The 15,459-nt window shown below is 42.3% G+C and overlaps 1 protein-coding gene across 1 annotated transcript in view; it reads right to left on the bottom strand.

The window, feature by feature from the left end:
- Positions 1-5,965: 5,965 nt before the first annotated feature.
- The window catches only part of nat8l (N-acetyltransferase 8-like (GCN5-related, putative)), a 32,711-nt gene continuing 23,217 nt past the window's right edge, over positions 5,966-15,459 (bottom strand). The window contains 1 exon segment of the mRNA NM_001102880.1: positions 5,966-7,482. Within this exon segment, the coding sequence (NP_001096350.1) occupies positions 7,115-7,482 (368 nt within the window). The 3' untranslated portion in view covers positions 5,966-7,114.

Below are 15,459 nucleotides of genomic sequence, written 5' to 3'. Positions count from 1 at the left end.
CAATCTGTTTTCTCCTTCTTACATTACCCAGCTATCGCTCTTAGTGTAGCAAGAAAATACTCTGCCAATTTCTGTACACTGTACATCTTCCTTATATTACAGGACCATATGTACATAGTTATTATCTGTATAGGTGGATATTTTCCTATGCAATATACAGCAACAGACAGATATGTTTACATACATACAGTATATGCATATATATATATATATAACAAGGTAATAAATGTTATTACAGCCTGCAGAATATCCTTACCTCTCCAATAATATTCAACCACCCAACACCCTTCTAATATACTACGCCTTGTACTGCGCCGCTCATACCAAGGTAGAATGAGGGGGTGCGCTACTGTTTGCTACATGCATGCATCTACAAAAATATACACAAACAGAGAGCCCTATTTATCAGAATTCGAATGTGTGAAATTTTTCAACATTTTTTTCCAGTCCAGACTTGCAAGTTTTACATTCAGAATTTTTTGAGCTTGATAAATATCAGACATTCGAGTTTTGGAAACCATAATTTGTATTTGGGAGTTTTTGCACAAAAAACATTCACGGAAAAAAATGTTGAAAAGTCAGCCATACCGTGTTTGCTATTTAGCTTTTCTGTGGTAAAATGGTATTAAAGGACATGTAAACCCACCAGAAAAAAATCAGCAAACAGCCTCTTTCAAATCTTTAAATACCTGCCATTCCGGTTGTTTAAAGCTTTATAGTAAGGCTGCAGCTTCCCCTTAATCACTTAGGATTCCTTCTCATCCCACTTGCTCCTTGGGAATTTACTTTGGCTGTTGGCTACTGGGCATGCTCAGTTCTTCTCAGCTCAACTGAACACGCCCTCATGTCTAACAGCCAATGAAGAGATGGCATTGCAGCTATCCATAGAAAATCTTCTCTAGTTCTGCTGGAAAACTGTATTTTTCTCTTGACCTCCCCTCCTGAGCTCAGCTTAACCATTACAGCACTCAGTCCATTAGGACTTTTTGTCAAAGTAAGTTCTGCCTGTGTAAGCCTGCATTCTTCATTGCATGAACTTTACAGCGCACATGTGCTGTTTTCAGTACAAATGATGCAGTTTGGGTGGGGAGACCCATGGTAGAAGAATGTAGGGTTTATAAGTCTTTTAAAGAAGAACTAAACTGGAATTCCATTTGTCGTATTATTATAAAAGGAAAGATATTGTATCATAAAAAGCTTGGGGAAGAGACCCAGTGCTCATGAATGTATATGCATTTAGTTCTTCTTTAAGCAATTGCTTTTCTGATTGTAACTCTGCTATAATACATTTATTCACTCGGTACATTTATTGTATATTGAGACGTCAATCAAAATGTCATTGTCAAAGCGAGACCCTAATTTCCTAAGCAACATTACACTGAAGCAATGAATTCATTTAGACCCAGCAGGAGGGTGGATGGTCGGTACCGTCATATCTGGCACCCTGTGTCGCTTCAGTTCAGTAGAAATGGGTTGTACAGAACCCCCCACTGTACTGATATTTCCCTTATTTATTGTATTGTTATCTGCTGTCAAGGATCTGCACTCTGTGGCACCATATACATCACTTTGCACATCCATGTCCCTGGGGCACTGGCACATACCCCGGCAGCCTGGGCTCCATTGCAAGTGCATGCTTTTTAAATTGATCTATTGGTTGAATTAGCTTGATATTAAGTACAATTATAGCTTCTGCCATCATGTATTTAATAATGCAAGGGTAGGGGGCTGTACCATGCCCAAGCCAAACTGATTATGGATTGTATTTCTGTACCATGCCCAGGCCAAACTGATTATGGATTGTATTTCTGTACCAAGCCCAGGCCAAACTGATTATGGATTGTATTTCTGTACCATGCCCAGGCCAAACTGATTATGGATTGTATTTCTGTACCATGCCCAGGCCAAACTGATTATGGATTGTATTTCTGTACCATGCCCAGGCCAAACTGATTATGGATTGTATTTCTGTACCAAGCCCAGGCCAAACTGATTATGGATTGTATTTCTGTACCATGCCCAGGCCAAACTGATTATGGATTGTATTTCTGTACCATGCCCAGGCCAAACTGATTATGGATTGTATTTCTGTACCATGCCCAGGCCAAACTGATTATGGATTGTATTTCTGTACCAAGCCCAGGCCAAACTGATTATGGATTGTATTTCTGTACCATGCCCAGGCCAAACTGATTATGGATTGTATTTCTGTACCATGCCCAGGCCAAACTGATTATGGATTGTATTTCTGTACCAAGCCCAGGCCAAACTGATTATGGGGATATATGGCGAGTGCTTGTATGGTCCAAGGTGCAGACAGAAACAGATAACAATGCCAATAAATGAAGGTTCTATAGATCTTCTCCAGTGTGAACTCCACTGTTTTCAATGTATTTGTTCTTATTATGCCTTAACCATACAGCTAAACATATTTCACTGTTCTTAACAGAGATAGTTTATCATTCACATAAGTCCCTGTCCAAGTGGAGCTTACAATCTAAGTTCACTAGAGATGGTTTCATTGAGAAACATATTCATATGTTTATACAGTGTAGGAGAAAACTCACACAGACATGGGTGTAGGGTTGCTACCCAGACCCAGACAGCCTGGTTTTCAGGAGAGCTGTCTGGGTCAAAACTACCTGCCTGGTTTTCCAAATTAAGAAATCTGGGCAGGACTCTGTTAGATTAATGCTGCAATTGGTTGATATCGCCACGTCATAAACACGGCCATGCTGCCACGACTTTACCTGCCCCACCCCTGTGACATCACTGCTCAGCCCCCTGTCCAGAGTTGCTGAATCTGGAACCCTATATGGGGAGAACATACAAACTCCATGCAAATGGTACCAGGTCTGTAAAGCTGGAACACTAATCACTAATCACACGCTTATCGGCACGGGAAAATATAAAAACAAAAATATTGCATAATCCATTTTTCACAGTTCATAGGAAAACAGTTGATAATAACTGTCCAAATGAACCTGCAAATGAATGGATTTTCTATGAACTGTTCCTGTATCCTATATACCTGCACAAATGTGTGAAGCCAGATTATAATATTCTGCATGAAAAAATAGAGAAAAAAATTCTATCTACTATATTGTATTTATGTAAATCTCTCATTCTACAAAAACAAAATAACATTTCTCTACTAGCCTCTTTTTAATTTAATTTTTCATTTTTCCCCCCTTCTAAGCTACGCAAATCTATTAGTCAGCTTTTACAATAGCAGGAGGCACAAAGCAGGGACCACAAAGGTAACTACCCCCCATGAGATATTCCTGTCCCCTGCCCAGTGAAGTCACGCTCTGCCACCTTTGCATCATTGCTGAAACCCTGGAAGACATCCCTGTACCTTTAACAAGCAGAATGATGATGTCACTGCATGGTCACTGTGCAATGATGTCATAACGCAAAGATTTCTACAAATCAAGATAGGGGAGCAGGTTTTGACTTTTTTTCACTTGAATTTTTGTGATCTTTATAAATCTTGAAAATTTGAGTTCAGGTGTTTTATCACTCGAATCATGGAAATAATGTGGTCTCAGATTTTAATAAATAGACCAGTCAACCAAGTGCAACCATGGCAGTTACACCAAATATTCTGTTACATACTCAAGGTCTCAAGGAAATGGATCGTGAAAAGGACTTGAACCCAAATGTCCACAATCAGTCAGATTGTTTATAGGAGTGGGTACAGGGAAGTCTTCTGGGGCTGGAGCAATAGCAATGAGTACAGGGAAGTCTTCAGGGGCTGGAGCAATAGCAATGGGTACAGGGACATTTTCTGGGGCTGGAGCAATAGCAATGGGTACAGGGACGTTTTCTGGGGCTGGAACAATAGCAATGGGTACAGGGAAGTCTTCTGGGGCTGGAGCAATAGCAATCGGTACAGGGACATTTTCTGGGGCTGGAGCAATAGCAATGGGTACAGGGAAGTCTTCAGGGGCTGGAGCAATAGCAATGGGTACAGGAGAGACTTCTGGGGCTGGAGCAATAGCAATGGGTACAGGGAAGTCTTCAGGGGCTGGAGCAATAGCAATGGGTACAGGGACATTTTCTGGGGCTGGAGCAATAGCAATGGGTACAGGGAAGTCTTCAGGGGCTGGAGCAATAGCAATGGGTACAGGGACATTTTCTGGGGCTGGAGCAATAGCAATGGGTACAGGGACGTTTTCTGGGGCTGGAGCAATAGCAATGGGTACAGGGACGTTTTCTGGGGCTGGAGCAATAGCAATGGGTACAGGGAAGTCTTCTGGGGCTGGAGCAATAGCAATGGGTACAGGAGAGACTTCTGGGGCTGGAGCAATAGCATGGGTACAGGAGAGACTTCAGGGGCTGGAGCAATAGCAATGGGTACAGGAGAGACTTCAGGGGCTGGAGCAATAGCAATGGGTACAGGAGAGACTTCAGGGGCTAGAGCAATAGCAATGGGTACAGGAGAGACTTCAGGGGCTAGAGCAATAGCAATGTGTACAGGGGAGACTTCTGGGGCTGGAGCAATAGCAATGGGTACAGGGGAGACTTCTGGGGCTGGAGCAATAGCAATGGGTACAGGGACATTTTCTGGGGCTGGAGCAATAGCAATGGGTACAGGGACGTTTTCTGGGGCTGGAGCAATAGCAATGGGTACAGGGAAGTCTTCTGGGGCTGGAGCAATAGCAATGGGTACAGGAGAGACTTCTGGGGCTGGAGCAATAGCAATGGGTACAGGGAAGTCTTCAGGGGCTGGAGCAATAGCAATGGGTACAGTGACATTTTCTGGGGCTGGAGCAATAGCAATGGGTACAGGGAAGTCTTCAGGGGCTGGAGCAATAGCAATGGGTACAGGGACATTTTCTGGGGCTGGAGCAATAGCAATGGGTACAGGGACATTTTCTGGGGCTGGAGCAATAGCAATGGGTACAGGGAAGTCTTCTGGGGCTGGAGCAATAGCAATGGGTACAGGAGAGACTTCTGGGGCTGGAGCAATAGCAATGGGTACAGGAGAGACTTCAGGGGCTGGAGCAATAGCAATGGGTACAGGAGAGACTTCAGGGGCTGGAGCAATAGCAATGGGTACAGGAGAGACTTCAGGGGCTGGAGCAATAGCAATGGGTACAGGAGAGACTTCAGGGGCTAGAGCAATAGCAATGTGTACAGGGGAGACTTCTGGGGCTGGAGCAATAGCAATGGGTACAGGGAAGTCTTCAGGGGCTGGAGCAATAGCAATGGGTACAGGGACATTTTCTGGGGCTGGAGCAATAGCAATGGGTACAGGGACGTTTTCTGGGGCTGGAGCAATAGCAATGGGTACAGGGAAGTCTTCTGGGGCTGGAGCAATAGCAATGGGTACAGGAGAGACTTCTGGGGCTGGAGCAATAGCAATGGGTACAGGAGAGACTTCAGGGGCTGGAGCAATAGCAATGGGTACAGGAGAGACTTCAGGGGCTGGAGCAATAGCAATGGGTACAGGAGAGACTTCAGGGGCTGGAGCAATAGCAATGGGTACAGGAGAGACTTCAGGGGCTAGAGCAATAGCAATGTGTACAGGGGAGACTTCTGGGGCTGGAGCAATAGCAATGGGTACAGGGGAGACTTCTGGGGCTGGAGCAATAGCAATGGGTACAGGGGAGACTTCTGGGGCTGGAGCAATAGCAATGGGTACAGGAGAGACTTCAGGGGCTGGAGCAATAGCAATGGGTACAGGGAAGTCTTCTGGGGCTGGAGCAATAGCAATTGGTACAGGGAAGTCTTCTGGGGCTGGAGCAATAGCAATGGGTACAGGGAAGTCTTCTGGGGCTGGAGCAATAGCAATGGGTACAGGGAAGTCTTCTGGGGCCTGGGCAAAAATAAGCTAAGCAAATTCTTTGCACCTTAAGGCTAAATCGTTCCCAACTTGGAGCAGGGCAGCAAGGCCTGGCCATGCAATTTCACTTTTGCCTCACCTAAGCAGAAATACTTTTACATGATAGAGATCCAGTATCTAAATATATATTTATATCATGCAAAATTCTAATTCTACATATCTTACAAAGTGTACATATCGAAGACAAAATAAATTCATTAGCTATAGTATTTCAGCATGCACTGTACATACAGACTAAGTACAGACACATTCCTAACCTGCATTGCATTGCTATTTGCCATATACACATCGCAGTATTATTAAAGCAGGTAGATCTGCAGCAGGAACGGTGCTTGGCCATTATATACAGTAGATCAGTAGGGACTGTACATTCTTCATTGAAAAATAAATGTAGATATCAAACATATTTCACCCCCACCCTGAATTATATTTTGTTAAGAATTCAATGCAAAATTTGCGCTGCTGAGAGAATCCTAACATCTATTGTGCTTCAATGACACCATTACGACATCATTAGCGTACGGAAACGGAACCAAAAAGACATAAGAAACCCTTCTGACGTATATTTGGAAACCTGGCCCAAGCTGCATGTCCAGACGAACTGGCGTTATTGTTATGTACACTATATATACACAGGCTCAGAGTTTATAACAGCTTGCTGGCTTAACAAGGGCATGGCGTCCAGTGGGAAATAACCGCCAGTTGACGCACCAAGGTCCAGTTTTAGTGGAGTTGTTGGGCACATGCCATCCAAGAAAGTGCAAGATCGGTGCCTCGTTGGCAGTGCAACGTGTACGTGCAAACACTTCCTCGTCATGCATTGTTCCAAACACTGGTTTTCACATTGGCCTCAAAAGAGGCCGAATGAATTGATAAAGTTATAGCACAATCTTCTTAAAAAAAAAAACATCAGCGCATTCAACCCGGAATTGATCCCATCCGGAAGATCACTGTCTTATTTTACATTGGAAAAATACTTTTTTTTTTTACAACAGAGCAGTATCTAGGTTCATTTTTAGGCGATGTATCAGGTTAGTGGGCCTCCTCTAACCCGTCAGTTAATACTATCCGTGTATGGAAAGGAACAGGTCTTCCTCCAGCAGTAGCATCAAATGCAAAGGACTTGTGTTGCAAAAGCTGTTATCTACTAAAGAAAACCCTGGTTAAGTGTGGTATTTACCCGCAAACGAGCTGCAAGCATTATATAACTAAGTTAGAAGAAAATAAAACATGGAGTTGCAAAGGATAAGGCTGACTTGCTTTTTACTCTTCTCGTAGCTGTAGACAATAGCGGTGGTAGCGGAGCTGGAAGAATAGCCTCTCCAGCAAGGAGTGGGTCATCCCAGGAACAATGTGGTGCTCTACTACTCCGACATGCTTGAAGCCCAAGGACTCGTATAGCTTGTGGGCCGCGATCTTGACGGCTGTTGTGCCGAGCACAATGGAGGAGTAGTGGTTTAGCATGGCAAACTCAAGAACCTTGCGACCTAAGGCCTTGGCAATACCTTTACCCCGATAGTTGGAGTCCACAGACATCCGCCGTAACTCGACCACGTTGTCTTCTTCATTGCCTCGGGCAGCCACTATTCCGACCACTTTTCCCTCTAGGACCGCGACCCAGAAGCAAGAACCTACAAAACCAAAAAATCAGTACAATGAATTGGTTTCAGCTTTGTTTCTTGGGTCGAACAGATATATTTCTGCACATATTCAGATGGCCAGAAAAATGATCCTATGGGCCACTGACTGTTCATAAACAGATACACAGAGGTTATAGTATTAATTACAAATGGCCTTGTAATTAAGCTCAAATGCTTGTCCATCCCATGCTTACAGGATCACTCTGTATTACAAAGCTACCAGACATATTGAGCAACAACTTTAAGCATTAAAGGAACAGTTCAGTGTAAACATGAAACTAACATGTTAGTTAGGCAAAAATGTAATCTATAAAGGCTGGAGTGAGCAGATGTCTAACATAACAGCCAGAACACTACTTCCTGCTTTCAGCTCTCTAACCTCTTAGTTATGCAGTGACTTTAGGGGGGGGGGGCACATGGGACATAACTGTTCAGTTAGTTTGTGAGCACTCAGGTCAGATTCAAATAAAAACGAACTGACAGTTATGTCCCATATGCCCCACACCAAGTTAGAGAGGAAGTAAAGTTCTGTCTCTATTATGTTAGACATCTCCTCACTCCAGCCTTTATAGATTACATTTGTGCCTAACTAACTATATTGAAAACATTTCTTATTTTGCGCAGTCAATAGTCAAACTATACCGCTGAACAATGAAGGTCTCTATAAAAAATACAGATATAAAAAAATAAATAAAGATAAAACAGCTCATATGTAAAACCCTGCTTCACCTAAATAAAACAGCTTCAGAAAAATATACTTTTTAGCAGTATGTGCCATTGGGTAATCCTAAATAGGAAACTGCCATTTTAAGTACTAAGGGCCGCCCCCTGGGATCATAGGATTCACAGTGCACACAAACAAGCCAAGGCACACATACATGCTAAGCCCCATCAGCCAATGAATGGACAGAGTTCTGCCTTTTACTCCCACACTACTTCCTGTTACAGTTAGAGCACGGAAACAAGTATTTTACAGCAGATGTGGGAAGAATCACTTCAATAAAAAACAAGATGTTAAATTCCACCTCTTGGCACTTACTAACCATAACTCATATTGTCCCTTCTCAAAAGTCTATTAAATGGCCACAGGTTGGCTATGCCTGTAGTAAGGGACACCGTGCTTTCAAGTGCACTATGCAGATCATTGAAAAAGGGTTTTTGGTTATTATTTATATATAAATAGTTATTCTCATTCAAACTGGGTAAAGCTTAAGATCAGTGTGCGCACACAACACTTGGGAAAGGTCTTTACCCTCTGTACATTGATTCTAGTAGCAGCACATAATTAGCCAGGGGTAAGTACCCCAAAACAGCATCAGTGGAGAAGTGTGAGGCATCACTTAGTACCCACTTATCAGTAGGGTTGCCACTTTTTGCAGTGGCTAACTCAGGGCAGGGGGGCGTGGTGTGACATCATTGGGCAGGAGAGTGACATCACGTGGGCAGGGCTATGATGTGGCAATCGGCTATGGCCTTCCGTTACGCACTCTCTCCATGTGTCTATGAAGATTCTCAGGTCATGATATACAGATAAGAATAGCGGAGCACCACGAGGATAAAAATAAAAAATCAGTCTTTATTCCATCATCAGTAAAAGGCTGATAATTGACACCAAGGGGGGTATGAACAGGGAATGGGAATTGTCCTGTTTCTATTGAAATTCCCCCTATTTTCTGCTTTACCTCCTTCTCAGCTATTTCTAGTTCTGGGGTGACCATTAATATTTGTAAAAATAATTTCTTGTATTTTATTTTGCAGTTTTAGTTATGCGATATGACTTTTGCTATTAAAATTGGGAGGGTAAGGGTTAAAATGTTTTTGTGGTAATTGGGGATGTGTGGTATGGGTATATAAACTCCTCCCTAGTATGAACTGTTGATGCTTCTGAGGAAGGGGTGGGATGCCACTAAACGCGTCAAGTGTAGGTCCTTTGGGATGTATATGTGCCTTTTACTGATAAGGGAATAAAGACTGATTTTTTATTTTTATCCTCGTGGTGCTCCGCTATTCTTTTCTGCAAATTCACATTTAGGGTCCATTGAGGGAGGATCCGCGTGTAGCACACTTGGTCTGAGCGGTAAGTGCTCCTGTGTTTCGGTTCATACTTTTGCTTATAAATGATATACAGATATACAGTATCTGGCAGAATTAAGTCTAAAGCAACTGGACTTTTCTCGAAAACATTTCAAGACTTCTTCAGTTCAACTGGACTTAATCTTTAGTGATTATGGAATGAAATTGTCTCTGCAGGCAAATAATGGGTACAATAGTGAATGACTAAACACAAAAACCACAAAAAGAACAAACTGAGCTCAGTCATTTTCACCTTCTGTACAGGGCAACGCCAGTGTGTACTGATCCAGTGGGTTATTATTCATTTATAGCGACTTGCTGCTGCTGCTGCTGCTTACAGTGATCTTGTCCTTTGCCCGGTGTTGTACACGAGAAACATTAGGGAGAGGGGGGCCTGTAGTCTGACGGATTGTGATATCTCCGCGGGAAGAGACAGGGAAACTCAGTGAGACGCCAAGGGCACTGGGATGGAACAGCGTGGAGAACCGAGGAGATTCTCCTAAGAACTATTCCTGCCTTAGTTATTCAGCTTACAGTATATATAGATGGAAATAATGCCCTTCAGTTTTCTGCTAAAAATAAATACAGGGCCAGAATGGGTTTTTGCCATATTATTTTTCTAAAATGCAGGTTTTTTAGAAATTTTCCCTGAAAAATGTATATTTTTCGAAAATAACAAATAATTCGAGATTTATTAATGTTTACATTACTTTTTTCTAGCAAAAAAAATTGATCTGTCAAATACCTATGGAAGGCTTCAAATACTAGAACTGATCAAGTTTAACTCGAAAATGGTAAAATGGAAATGGAAAAATGGAAATATTCATTGTCAGCCATTTGCTGCTACACACTTTCAAGGGAAAGTTATTCCCATCATTATTTTCAATTCCACCCCGTTTCAAATGGAATTTAAACACATTATTGTTTTCTATTTCACACACTTTCAAGGGAAAGTTAATCCCATCATTGTTTTCTATTTTACACATTTTCAAGGGGAAGTTAATCGTTTCATTTTCTTTTTAACCCAGTTTCAAGTGAAGTGTTGTGGTCACAGCCTCATTGCACCCCCACCTAATGGTTTAAAATGTAGTAGTGAGCACATCTTTCCCTTTTTGCTACAGACTTCCTTAGGCCTAGTCTGTTTTTCAACTTAGTAATTTATTTGAGTTTCTGTATTATGAAGGTTCCCAAACAAAGGCTTCCCAAGGCCTAGTTGTTTGCTGTGGCTTTTTTTTGCCAATGTTTCAGTCAATCACTGCCCTGACCTAGACTCTAATTGATGTGTTTTTAAGAAGAGAACCACCTAATTCCCATAAATTAGATTTTCAATAAGGTGAAATCCTGCTCAAACAGCTCCTAGTTCCTAGTACTGTACTATTGCTAAAAGTTCATGTGAGAGCATAATGTAGCCTAGAAGTCATGTCTCTGTATAATCTCTGTCCTGGGGATGCTGTAGGCACCAGTCGTCTATGATGCAGAAACCCATCAGGGTTCTTTTCACATTCTGGAGGAGCCACAATGTCCCCAGAAAAGTCATTACTTGGCTCCAGTGGAAGAATTAACCCCCCCAACAAGTATAATAGAACCAGAGCAAATGCAGGTAACATGAGGAGATTGCCTAATAGAGATATGACTTGATTAGAGTTGAACAGATAGATAAAAAAGGCTCAGTCATCACCTGCAGACTTGATCTACTGTAAGGTCCCCAAACACGGGCCGATTCTGGCTGCCAATAACGGTCCCTTAGACCGACTCGGCAGCTAATTGGCCCATGTATGGGCACTACTGACAGGCCTGCCTGACCGATATCTGGCCTGAAATCGGGCAGGTTAAAAAAACTAGTCGGATCGCGGACCGTAGCGGCTCGTTAAAGCGGTCCCCGGACCGACTTTTCCTATACCCGCCATTATAATTTGTTCGTTCGGCCCCAAATTAGCCTGGATTCTCCTGATATCGCCAACCCGTAGGTGGGGGATATCGGGAGAAGATCCGCTCGCTTGGCGACATCGCCAAGTGAGCAGATTGGCCCGTGTATGGGCACCTTTATGGCTGTACCTTTATTGGCCATTAGTACTTATGGGGGAATGAGATTATACATATATCTATAGTGATACTATGACCACCTAAGGCATAGGTAAAGTAAAGAGAGGAAAGAAAAAGGGAAATGAAGGGGACAAGAGGGAGGAATAAAACATAAAAGCCAACTCTAGGGGGGGGGGGGGATCTGCTCAGCATTACAGTCAGCAATGCAGGAAGGAGAGTTTATCATAAAAGGAAAGAGAGAAAAGAAAAACAAATGCTCTTCTATTTGGATTGTAGTTTTTTTCTTAATATGAGGATACATTCTCTGTATGTACAGTATATAGTGCCGCTAGCAGGAAAAGGTTGCTGATGTTTATGTACATGTAGACAGCTAATATGCAGATCACCAGCCCTCCCTTGTTCATTACAGGTATGGGATCCCTTATCTGGAAACCCATTATCCAGAAAGCTCCGAATTACGGAAAGCCTGTCTCCCATGGACTCAATTTTAATCAAATAATTCTGAATTTTAAAATTGATTTCCTTTTTCTCTGTAATAATAAAACAGTACCATGTAATTGATCCCAACTAAGATATAATTACCCCTTATTGGGGGCAGAACAGCCCTATTGGGTTTATTTCATGGTTAAATGATTCCCTTTTCTCTGTAATAATAAAACAGTACCTGTACTTGATCCCAACTAAGATATAATTACCCCTTATTGGGGGCAGAACAGCCCTATTGGGTTTATTTAATGGTTAAATGATTCCCTTTTCTCTGTAATAATAAAACAGTACCTGTACTTGATCCCAACTAAGATATAATTACCCCTTATTGGGGGCAGAACAGCCCTATTGGGTTTATTTAATGGTTAAATGATTCCCTTTTCTCTGTAATAATAAAACAGTACCTGTACTTGATCCCAACTAAGATATAATTACCCCTTATTGGGGGCAGAACAGCCCTATTGGGTTTATTTAATGGTTAAATGATTCCCTTTTCTCTGTAATAATAAAACAGTACCTGTACTTGATCCCAACTAAGATATAATTACCCCTTATTGGGGGCAGAACAGCCCTATTGGGTTTAATGAATGTTTTATTGTTTTTTTAGTAGACTTAAGGTATGGAGATCCAAATTACGGAAAGACCCCTTATCCGGAATACCCTTGCTCCCTAACATTCCAGATAACGGGTCCTATACCTGTACTATGGTTTTCTGGATACAGATTTGTGTTATATCTAAATGCCTGCCATGTTGGTAGATGTTTGTATGTAAGTATAAGGGGATATTTGCTGATTATAGTTAGAATTAGCATTCTCTGGGAAACTGTGTCTATTAAGAAATATAAATCCCCACATGTGCCATTTTCCCTGCGTTCTATCCCTACCCCACATATAATATAATAATTCCCTGTGATTCCGCAGCTGAATGCTAATCCTGCTTGTAGAGCACAAAATGAATAAATAAGATAATGTGCCCCTCGCTGCACTGGAGGCTTCTGAGAATTCCTATTTGCAGCTTTAGCCTAATCCTAGTTTATCTTCACCTTTCAGCTAGATACTCAGAGTTAAGCGCTTAATGAGGACACATTTGGAGTGTTTGTGTTGGTCTCCTAACCATTAGAGTGCGTAATCTGCTTTCCTTTGTGATTACAGTTTGTTGCCTTTGACCCCCAGGGACCAATTTTTCATGCAGCTCCTTTCCCTGAGGAAATTAAGGCCGGCAACACGGGGGAATGAAAATGCCCTAAAAGCATTAGCAAATGATGAAAATGTATTATCTAAGGATCCATTAGAGTGGGCGGGGCTCTATTTAGACAAGAGGTCAAAGATCGCTAAAGCCAATAGCAAACACGCAGCAATAAGAACCAAAGTACTAAAGCCAGTTGGTGCTGGCCTGCTTGATATCTATCCTGATGTAACCCTATATCATTAGGGAGGAATGATGGCAAACTGCCAGTGGGAACCCACTGGTTCCAAAGAGCTCTGATTCCCTGTTTAGAAGTAAGAGGAATCTACCATTAAACTTTAGACACCAAAGTATGCGTCCATATTGAGGGCTGCCATTTTCTCCATAGATGTCATCTAGTCACATAAAATCTACCAATCATGTGCTGGGAGGGCGGCTAAAGAGGAGTGAGAGATCATAATTTGGGCGTGTCCCTATCACCTGTGATACAGCAATGACCAATAGAATATGGGTGTAACTGTCACACTATAAGGCTGAAAGCCCCCCTTAATCCAGTATGGAAAGAAGTGGCTGATGTGCCTTAATGTATGACCTGGTTTCAATTTGCTTTCTTTAAATGCATGATGGACTTGATGGTCTTTTTTCAACCCAATGTAACTATATATGATAAATATTTAACGGGACATTCCCAACAATTTTTTTTTATGAAGCACGAAAACCACTTTGTTGAGAGCACAAACTCTCTCAGTTCTTACGGGTGATAAATCAGAGAAATGACTCTATTTAGTACATAAGTGACTCTGTGCTAATTGCTACAGCCACTTATCTGGATGCCTCACAGTCTCCATGTCACTGTGTATAAATCATTCCGTGACTCTTACACTCATTTAGTATCACTGTAAAGTAGATCCATCTGCCACGTGATATTGCCAGCGGGGTATTTGGCTAGCAAGCGTTTTGTTGGTCAAAGAAAAAAGAAAACAAACAAAAAAAGGCAAAAAATAATAAATTAAATAAAAGATATGAGGCCAAGGGATAATTTATCAACATGGGGCAAGATGAGCATTCACTCACACCTGCAATATTCCAAAAAAATTCCCAGCACTTGTGGCCACAATGCCATGGTAGGTACTAATATGAATGTAGGCGGCTGTGAGGTTCTGCTGGGAATCGAGCCAGGAATATGCAGGTGGGTCTGCAGAAAGGGGAGCAGTAAAGGGGGGCTGCAATAAAGGAGACCTGCAGTAAAGAGGGTGTTGACCGTAAATCTACCTGCATATTATGCACAGCTACTAATGCCACTGTTGCAAGATTATATTAGACTAGGGTTGCCACCTGTCTGGTTTTGAGCCTGACAGCCCGGTTTCAGAAGGGCTACCCGGGTCAAAACCTCCTGCCTGGTTTTTCAAATTAGGAAAACCGGGCAGGACTCACTGAGATTGAGGAGGCGATTGGTCAATTGCGATTGCTGCACCATAGCCCACCCCGTGATGCCATGGCCCGCCTCTTTCCCCATGACATCACCGCCTGCCCCCTGTCTGCCGAAAAGAGCCAGCAGAGGTGGCAACCCTATATTAAATGTCTTATTATATTAAAGGGATACTGTCATGATTTTTATGGGGTACTTTTTATTTCTAAATGACATTGTTACATAGCAAATAATTCCCTCTGCCATTTAAACTTTTATTCTTGAACCAACAAATGTATTTGTAGCTGTAATATTGGTGTGTAGGCGCCATCTCAGTGCATTGTGCCTGAGTCTGAGCTTTCAGCCAGCACTACACATTAGAACTGCTTTCAGCTAACCTATTGTTTCTCCTACTCCCATGTAACTGGAGGAGTCCCAAGCCAGACTTGGATTTCTTACTATTGAGTGCTATTCTGATACCTACTGGGAGCTGCTATCTTGCTCCCTTCCCATTGTTCTGCTGATCGGCTGCTGGGAGGGGGGGGGATATCACTCCAACTTGCAGCGCAGCAGTAAAGTGTGACTGAAGTTTATCAGAGCACAGGTCACATGGCTGTGGCATCCTGGATGAAGAATATGGCTAGCCCCATGGGAAATTTCAAAATTAAATATAAAACAGATTTCAATGCAGGATTCTGCTGGAGAAGCTCTATTAACTGATGGGTTTTGAAAAAAAAGCATGTTTTCCCATTACAGTATTCCTTTAACTTGA

Source organism: Xenopus tropicalis, chromosome 1, assembly GCF_000004195.4.
Source record: "Xenopus tropicalis strain Nigerian chromosome 1, UCB_Xtro_10.0, whole genome shotgun sequence".
NCBI classification, from domain to species: Eukaryota; Metazoa; Chordata; class Amphibia; order Anura; family Pipidae; genus Xenopus; species Xenopus tropicalis.
This window is presented reverse-complemented; position numbering and strand designations above follow the sequence as displayed.